Source organism: Apium graveolens, unplaced genomic scaffold, assembly GCF_009905375.1.
Source record: "Apium graveolens cultivar Ventura unplaced genomic scaffold, ASM990537v1 ctg6425, whole genome shotgun sequence".
In the NCBI taxonomy this organism is placed as follows: Eukaryota; Viridiplantae; Streptophyta; class Magnoliopsida; order Apiales; family Apiaceae; genus Apium; species Apium graveolens.
This window is the reverse complement of record NW_027419469.1, coordinates 21913-31634: the sequence shown is the minus strand read 5'-3', so window position 1 is coordinate 31634 and position 9722 is coordinate 21913. Positions and strand designations below refer to the sequence as shown.

The following is a 9722-nucleotide window of genomic DNA, read 5'->3' as shown; positions in this document are numbered from 1 at the left end:
AAAAATTATGGCCCAATATCGTTTAATGTTTCAAAAATAACCCAAAACTCTACGCGATGTAGCGTTTTGTTTCATTTTATTATTTTTTGAAGGCTATCATGTTACTTCAGGTAAGTTATGATTTTTTTTATTTTGAGCTTGTTTTGGTGTAATATTTAGGAGCGCTGAAACACCACTTAATATTATGTTTTTGACATTTTTTTCTTTTATATCTTTATATTTAAAAGTATACCATAATTTAACAATTTTTAACAGGGTTCACCAAACCGTTTTTGGGACCATTTTTTACCTCAAAATGACAATTAGGGCGACCACCTTATTATTTGTAGATGGATAATGCATACTAAATCAAGTTTCGTTTATATGACACACAAAGAGTTTGAGAAAATAATTCACATTAAAGAGAATGGTTAAATTTCATCAGGTAGTTAAAAAAATAAAACCCCCTTCCATACCTATTAGATTATATTTAAATCCCAAGTTCATCCCTAATGGGGCAAACAATAATTTATTTACATCATTTAATTCCATAAGAATAAGTTTCCTTAGTAGAGGTTTCTTTTGGGAGTGCTGGTTAAAACTGTTGTGCTGTGAAAGAAAGTGCTGGTGAATAAAGTGATGTAAAAATTAGATGATTGTTTGGTAATTTTTTTAATTTATGCATATTTTGATATATAATATATAAAAATAATATATTTGAGAAGGTAAGATGGTGAAAGTGAAACAGCTTTTTCCAAAAGTATGGGTGACATACTTTTTAACCAAAAGCACTTTTCCATACATGGGCTTTTAGAAGTTACCAAACACCTGTCATAACTTTTGAGCAAAAAGTGTTGTACCTGTCTGCAACAGTAATACCAAAAGAAGCCTAAAGAACCATATTAGGGTAACTATATTGCTTACTAAATGTAGGGAACAACAACAATAGAGTAAGCAATATTCATTACTATTACTATCTGACTAATCACATTATTATTTAAAATTTTTATTTGTGGCACTATAATTATCTATTCTCCTCTAGATGGATTTTCACCAAGAATTGTGTCTACAATATTGAAATAACTACTACATTAGACAAGATTTTTTAAAGGTTTTACACATGTGAGTATTTTGGGCTATAAACAAAAATTTTTAATTTTGATAAAATATTACAGTTATGTAATGTTTTGACATAAAATATAATTCTGTCAATAGACATCGGTCCTTAGACATCGGTCAATAGACATCGGTCCTTAGACATCGGTTGCTCAGACGACCGATGTTAAAGTTCATTTAGACATCGGTTATTTTAAAACCGATGTTACTTATTGTTTTAGACATCGGTCCAGAAAATAACTGATGTCTATACTTATTTTTCAAAAATAAAAAACGTTAGTTAGACATCGGTTTTCTATATAACCGATGTCTTTGTTTTATAGACATCGGTTGTATTTTACAACCGTTGTCGATGGTTAACTTAAAAAAAATAAAAAAAACGCGGAAACTTTCCCCCCTTATTCCCCAAATACTCCCCCCCTTAACCAAAAAAACCCGTTTCTCCCCCCTAATTATTTTTCCTGTCTCTCTCTCACTCTCTCTCTGCTCTCTCTCTTACTCTTACTCTCTCTGCTCTCTCTCTCTGAGCTCACTCTCTCTAGTTCTCTTTCCCTCTCTCTTCCATCTCTCTGCTTCTCTCCCTCTCTCTCTTCCATCTCTCTCTATCTCACACACACACCATATCAGATTATAATAAGTACATAGGTTTTAATTAAACCCCAAATTAAAGAACACCATCAGTTAATTAAAATCCATCTACGAGAAACCCGAATTTCTGAACAGGTGTGTTTGTTCATTTAGGTTTGTATGTTCGATTAGGTTACATTTGTTCAATTAGGGTTTGTTCATAAATTTTAATGGGTTTTTTCCTTTTTGAACAGGTTTTGAAATTCATTGAGCCAAATAAGGTTTGTACTCTAATTTTATATTTTTTCTTGAGTTGTTTTAAATATGCATGTATATATATTTACATAAATCTGCATTTTTTTAACATAAATTAGGTTTGTGTTCTTGTGTATATATATTTAGGTTTGCCTAAATATATCAATTAGGTTTGATATTTGCATGTATTTTTCTTTTCTGGTTGATATCTTCCGATTTTTGTCCGTTTAAAGTTTTAAGTAATAGTATGTTTTTAAATTCGATTTTGTCCATTTGCAGATTATCTCATCAAGTCTTGGAATTTGACAGTGCCTGCACATTTTACTTCAAGAAGGAGGTTAGAAATTCTTATTCGTTTGCTTTTTTCTTTTTTTTGTATACATTATGTAGGAAGGGATTCACCAGTAACCGATCTGTCATTATTTATGTATACATTATTTGATTTGGATTGTTGTTTATGTATCAGATTTAGTGTATCGTTCTCTTTTAATAGATGAGATGCCATGAATGTACTAGTTGTCATTTGTGTAAAATCTTTCAATTTTTTAAGGGCATGTTTGTTATTAATTCGCGCTTGAATATGTGCACTTGTATTGATTATGCTAGTTAAACAATGTTGACTTTCTTGGTTTTGTTTATATGCACTTGAATATGTGCACTTGTATTGATTAATTCGCGCTTTGATGTTGAAATGACCATCTGGTGGTTAGGTTGCTAGATTGCTGGTCATACATTTTCATTTATGGATAAGTCGTGGATATCGAAAGATAGGGATTCTTTAGAATTTGAAATTGGCGTCGAAGAATTCTTAATTTTCGCTGAAGAAAATTGTAAAGATCCTAAAAGAATTCCTTGTCCATGTGGTCGATGTGTGAATTTTAAAAAATTCTCAACCAAAATCATAAGGGGACATATCTACGATCATGGTTTTAGTTTGGGGTATGTTGATTGGATTTGGCATGAAGAAAAATCTACTAGGAGTACTTGGTCTTCTATAGGTAGTACACGTCCTGCTTCAGACCAACCTATAGAGCACTTTGTTGCATCAGAAACTGTTGAAGTTTGTGAAGCGGCTTTTAATTCGGGTAATTACGATAAGGATTCATATGATTTTCAGAGGTTTGTTGTTGATGCGGAACAACCGTTGTTTGAGGGTAGCGAGTGCACAAAGTTAGAGTCAATGTTAAAATTGCACAATTGGAAAGCTAGGTTTGGTATTAGCGACACTGCCTTTACTGAGCTGCTCTCTTCAGTTGGCTCGATCCTTCCCAAAGATAATGTGTTGCCTCCTAACGCATATGAAGCGAAGAAAACTTTATCCGATTTAGGTCTAGTGTATATAAAAATTCATTCGTGTCCCAATGATTGTATACTGTATAGGGGCATACATTCTGATGCTTCTCAGTGTCCTCATTGCAAGCTGTCACGTTGGAAAGTACGGAAGAATGGCCAACTTAGGGTCAATGTTCCAGCCAAGGTCATGTGGTATTTTCCTATAATTCCAAGATTTAAACGGTTATTTAAATCTCCCTCTACTGCTGAACTCATGACTTGGCATGCAAATCAGCGAATAAATGATGACAAGATGTGACATCCGGCCGACTCTCCTTCTTGGAGGAATATCGATTACCGGTGGCCTGCCTTTGGTAGTGAATCTAGGAATATTAGGTTGGCTTTATCAGCGGATGGTATCAACCCGCATACTAATGGGTTAGTCAATCGATATACATGCTGGCCAGTAGTGTTGGTAACGTACAATCTTCCTCCGTGGTTATGCATGAAAAGGAAGTTCATGATGTTGTCAGTTTTAGTTCCTGGTCCACATGAGCCGGGAAATAACATCGACGTTTATTTACAACCGTTGATTGATGATCTGAAAAAACTTTGGGAAGAAGGTGAACCAAACGTTTATGACGCCTATAGTAAATCATATTTCACTCTAAAAGCAATTTTATTGTGGACTATAAATGATTTTCCAGCATATGGAAACTTGTCAGGCTGCGTGAATAAGGGTTATAAGAGTTGTCCAATTTGTGGTGACGATACTGTGGCTAAATATTTAAGTCACAGTAGGAAGATGTGCTTCCAAGGTCATCGCCGTTATTTGCCTAGGCAGCACCCTTATAGGAGGCAGAAGGCGGCCTTTAACGGACAACAAGAGTTGGGGAACGCATGTCAACCCCTTTTCGGAGAAGAAGTGTTAGCGCGTCAGGAACGAATTGATTTTTGTTTTGAAAAAGAGGTGAAGAAGTCGAAGAAGGTGGAATGTCCATGGAAGAAAAAATCTGTTTTCTTTGAGTTAGAATATTGGAAATATCATCATGTTCGCCACTGTCTCGATGTTATGCACATCGAGAAAAATGTGTGTGATAATCTGCTTGGGACGTTATTAAATATGTGAAAGTCAAAAGATAGTGAGGCGGCACGTCGTGATATGATTGATATGGGTGTTAGACATGATTTAGCTCCTCAAGTAGGAGAAAAGAAGACCTATCTGCCTCCTTCCCCTTTTACTTTGTCGAAGGTTGAAAAAAAGAAAGTGTTGAACTCATTCTTGTCTATGAAACTTCCTTCTGGACATGGATCAAACATAAAAAATTGTGTATCCATGTCTGATTTGAAGATATACGGGCTTAAGTCCCATGACTGCCATATCCTTCTCCAACAACTCCTCCCTGTTGCCATTCGATCCGTTCTCCCAAAAAATGTTAGGGTCACAATCATACGACTGTGCTTTTTTTTTAATGCTTTATGCAGCAAAGTTGTCGATGTCTCGAAACTCGATAAATTGCAGTCAGATGTAATAATAACCTTATGCGATCTAGAAAAAATATTCCCTTCATCATTTTTTGATGTAATGTTACATCTTATTGTCCACTTGGTCCTAGAAGTGCGTTTATGTGGACCGGTATTTTATAGATGGATGTATGCCTTCGAACGATTCAATAAAGTGCTAAAGAGCTACGTACGAAACCGATATTATCCTGAAGGTTGTATGGCAGAAAGCTACCTTAAAGAAGAATCAGTAGAATTCTGCACAGAATTTATGAGCCAGACTTGTACAACTGTCGGCATTCCAGTTGAGCAAGGCAAGCAATCTGGTCCATTATCTGCCGCGATAATAAAGGTCGTGGAAGAAAAAGAGCGAGATGAGGCTCATCTGCATGTCCTTCAAAACAATGATGAAGTGTATTCCTATATCGTGTACGTTTATTTTATTAACTTGTCCTATTTGTTTGAAGATGTAATTTTTGTGGGTTATTTCTAATATTTATGCATATTCTCAGAATGCACAAGGAGTATTTGGATGAAATTTACCGAGGGAAAAAAAAGTGTTCATTGGCTCTTGGGAGAGCACAATCGGCTATTTGCCGATTGGTTTGAAAAAAAAGTAGGTTTTCTGTATTGTCTACTTAAATAGTTGTTAGTTGTAGTTTGCAACTGATGGATATTTTTATTATATAATATTATGTATAGGTAAGTAGTGAAATGAAGGGAAATCCCGATGCTGTTTCAGAGACGATACGATGGCTCGCTGGAAAACCATCATTTTCTGTTTTAACTTATCAAGGTTTTTCAGTCAATGGAGTCCGATACTTTACGAAAGACCGAGATGATGCGCGAGTTGTTCAAAATAGTGGAGTTTCTGTGGTTGCTAAGGCAGTCCAGGTGTCCAGTGCGAAAGATTTAAACCCCATTGAGAGTGATATGACCTTTTATGGCATAATCTTGGAAGTATGGGAGTTGGATTACCATGAGTTCAAAGCTCCACTCTTCTTGTGTAAATGGGCAGAGAATGATAAAGGCTTAAAGATCGACGATCTTGGCTTCACACTTGTGGATTTCAATCGACAAGGCCATAAGAAGGATAAATATGTCTCTGTTGACCAAGTCAACCAGGTGTTTTACATTAAAGATCTGGTTGATCCTACTTGGCCGATCGTGTTAACTTCCACAACTAGAGACTATCAAGAGTTGTATAACGATGATGATTTGGGTGACACGATCATGGAACATCCTCCATTCTGCTCTAACATCCCTGCTTCTGATGTGACCAATGAAGACGTTGCGCATAGTATTAGGCCTAATGTTGAGGGAATTTGGGTTAAAAAATGATCCTGTTAATTTAGCTCTCTGTACTTTTTGCTTGTTATAATTTAATCAGCATATTTAATTTTCCTTTGTAATTTTTTTGAGTAAATGAATTATAGTGACTAATGCATTTTTCTTTTGTAATTTTTCTTTTATAATTTTTTTGTATTTTGTTTTTGTATTTGTTTTGAAATTTTCCAGTTGTAATTTTGAATGCATTTTTATTCATGCATATGTAATTTTGAATGTATTTTAATTCATGTAGAGTTTCATTTATTCAGTGACTAATTATTTCTTGTTTTATTATTCAGAGTGAAGGACAAAAATGGCAAAGAAAAAGAGAACCAACAAAAGCAAATCTAAAAAAGTTAAAGAGGTCGAAGAACATTGTGATCAGGAGGTTGAAGAGCACTGTGATCAGGATGGACAAGCACCAAGTGAACCTCAAACTGAAAAGCAACAGTCTAAACAAGAAACAACAACTAATTCTAATTCTGCGAAAAGAAGGTTGGGAGCTGCACGAGGTGTTTCCTCTCTTAAAAAAGTATTGGTAAGGAAGGCCCAGGGCAAGAGATTTAAAATCAGATACAATGAGTTTGGAGTTCCTGTCGGAGATACTAGGTGTACCTTACAGTCCTACATAGGGCACCTGGCAAGAACTATGATTCCTATCGACATTGACAGCTGGCCAAATGTGGATCGGGAATTGAAAGATAAATTATGGCTTGATATTAAGGTATTAAATTATAGTTGACACACACAACTTATTTTTAGTACTACTATCTAAGCCTTATAAACTTGTGTATTTTATTGTCCATAGGGTACATTTAAAGTTGCTCCGGAAAGTGAGGCTATGGTGCTTAAGTCTGCAGGAGAGAAGTGGAGACAGTTTAAAACTGATTTAACAACTAAACACGTGATGCCATATGCTGAAAAAAAGAAGAAACTGAAGAGGCCTCCAAAAAATTATCGGTTTGTGGGTCAAGAAGCTTGGACGAGATTTATCGCGCAGAGGACAGGTGATAAGTGGCTGGTATGGATGCATTTTCTTTGCCAGTGTACCCTTTTTGGATTTAGAATATTTACTTGGATATAATTATTCGTTGTATGATGCAGAAACTACGCACCCTGCAGAGCGAAAGAGTGCGTAATCGAAAATATCATCATCGTTTGTCAAGGAAGGGTTACATTGGTTTACAAGAGGATGAAGTAAGAACCTAGCTATAATTTTTTCTCATCTTCAATAAATAAAGCACCTTTTAATTTTTTCTCATCTTAAACAGATAAAGAAAGGCAAACTAAAGCCCGAGGAGAAACCAGATCGGGCAATATTTTGGAAAAAGGCTCGAAAGTCAAAGCTAGATGATGAGGAACTTGATGAAGATAAAGAAGCAGTATTTGCCAGAATTGTAAGTAAAAATTATGAAAAAAACTGCATTTAATCGAGAAAAACAGATTATAATGAGAAATCTGTTTATTCCTTCATTATTCATAATATGTCCCTAAGATCTGATGTGTATTCATATCTGCATTAGGATGAATTACTCGAAAAGAAGGAGAAGGGTGAATTCGTACCATCTAGAACTGATGATGTGTTGACTACGGCACTCGGAACTCCTGAGCATTCAGGCAGGGTTCGAGGAGTTGGAGGTTTTGTCACCCCAAAAATGTTCTTTAATCTGCCGAAAGAGAGAAAACCTGCAATTACCAAGGCGGAGTTGTTGGCCCGTGATAGAGTGCTACAGGAGGAGTTGGTAAGAACAAGGCGGGAAATGGCTGAGCTCAAGTCATTGTTTACAGGATCTAATCAGCAGTCTCCGAATTTTTCGGAGAGAGCAAGTTGCCAACCAGTTGAAGGAGAACCAAAAGCAAAAGAAATATTGGTGAATGATGATTGTATTGCTTATGATCAACCCCCTCCATCAGAAATGAAGGTATATTTCACAAATATTATTGTAATTATACGGTTCTTCAAATCGTAGAGTAATTATATAATTTACTCCTTACAATTATAGGGTCCACAAATTTATGAGCTTTCGGTGGATAGCATCGAAAATAAGGTTGCTTTTGGTACTGTTTTCGAAGATGATGAAATGAATGTTTCGATTCATGGAGTGCCCCTGAAGCCTGGACATGCTCGTGTGTCGGTTGATGGACATATCCAACCAGATGCTTTAGTTCCCGTGCCTATACCTGGTGAAATTGAACATGTTCGTGAAGCCGTTGGTTCACACTTGGCATGGCCTCGAAATTTAATCAGCCTACGGACAATTGTGGTATTTACATGTGCTTGTTGGTTGCTAAAGTTGTATAAAAGTTGAAAAATAGGGGTTAATTAGGTGAATAAATGTCTACTTATATTCTTTCATTTTTTGTAGAAAAAGAAAAGAGATGTGTCGCAGTCAAAGAACAAGGGTGAGGTGCATAAAATTCAACAAGAGTTCACTCACGTCAAGGTCAGCAAGAAAGTGTCACGCCAATACAAGGTATTGTACAAACATGTTACGACATTTATGAAAGCCAGCGGGGAATCGATCCCTATTCCATGTGATTTCGATGTGTTTGGAGTTGAGAAGACAATATATATATTGCATGAGAATTTAAAAGCATTGTTAGAGTTTGACATGATTGGACAAGCTGCGATATCTGCGTATATGGCGTAAGTAATTTATTTTCGTGGTTATAGGTTCTGTTTGAATTATCGCACAACTGGTCTGCTAGTAATTTTAATTTCTCCCACATATGTATAGGCACTTGCATAGTACAATTAAGAGGGTTCGCAAGAATGATGATGTTGTCCTGTATGGATTTTTTGATCCTGGCGCCAACTTTAATTTGAATGCTGATTTTCAACGAAATGTTGGTAGTCGGTTGAAAGAGGGTAATCAAAATCACATATTCTTCCTGTCACATAATCATCAGTAAGTATTTTTAAATGCATATTGTAATCTATTAATTTAATTTTCTTTTAGGTTTTTAGGCTATTTTTTAAAATATCTGACTTGTGTAAATTTATAATAATACAGTTGTCACTGGATTCTGGTCGTAATATGGGATGGCGACATTTACATTCTCAATCATTTGCCTCATCCAACTCATTTTGATGATTTAGAAAAAGCTTTATCAGAGTAACATTATTCCTTTTATTTTTTAGGTTGTTTTCATTTATTTCTTGTATTCGAAATATGACTCTTGACACCGTGTCATTATAATATGCAGGACAATAAAACAAGTTAATTCTCAAATAGGAAGGGGTAACAAAGCTCCTAAAATCAAGAATCTTGTAGTAAGTAATTTATATTATAATTTTTATAGTATGACAGTAATCTTGATTTAATCAGTTTGTAAAGCCAGTTTTTTTTATCTAAACAGGGATCCCCGAAACAGCCTGGTGGGGTTGAATGTGGTTATGTGGTCATGAGGTACATGAAGGAAATTATTGAGGACAGGGAAATTTCTTTTACTTCTAAGGTCCGTACATTACTATTACTATCTGACTAATCACATTATTATTTAAAATTTTTATTTGTGGCACTATAATTATCTATTCTCCTCTAGATGGATTTTCACCAAGAATTGTGTCTACAATATTGAAATAACTACTACATTAGACAAGATTTTTTAAAGGTTTTACACATGTGAGTATTTTGGGCTATAAACAAAAATTTTTAATTTTGATAAAATATTACAGTTATGTAATGTTTTGACATAAA

At 35.2% G+C, this 9722-nt stretch overlaps 2 protein-coding genes across 2 annotated transcripts; both read left to right on the top strand.

Annotated features, from left to right (window-relative positions):
• Positions 1 to 2659: 2659 nt before the first annotated feature.
• On the top strand, positions 2660 to 3508 carry LOC141703276 (uncharacterized). Its single transcript, XM_074506837.1, has one exon. The coding sequence runs from the start codon at positions 2660 to 2662 to the stop codon at positions 3506 to 3508; it is 849 nt and encodes a 282-aa protein (XP_074362938.1).
• A 186-nt stretch (positions 3509 to 3694) lies between these two features.
• On the top strand, positions 3695 to 6033 carry LOC141703275 (uncharacterized). The gene is made up of 4 exons (XM_074506836.1): positions 3695 to 4302; positions 4675 to 5121; positions 5205 to 5295; positions 5395 to 6033. The coding sequence occupies exons 1-4, from the start codon at positions 3695 to 3697 to the stop codon at positions 6031 to 6033; spliced, it is 1785 nt and encodes a 594-aa protein (XP_074362937.1).
• Positions 6034 to 9722: the final 3689 nt, after the last annotated feature.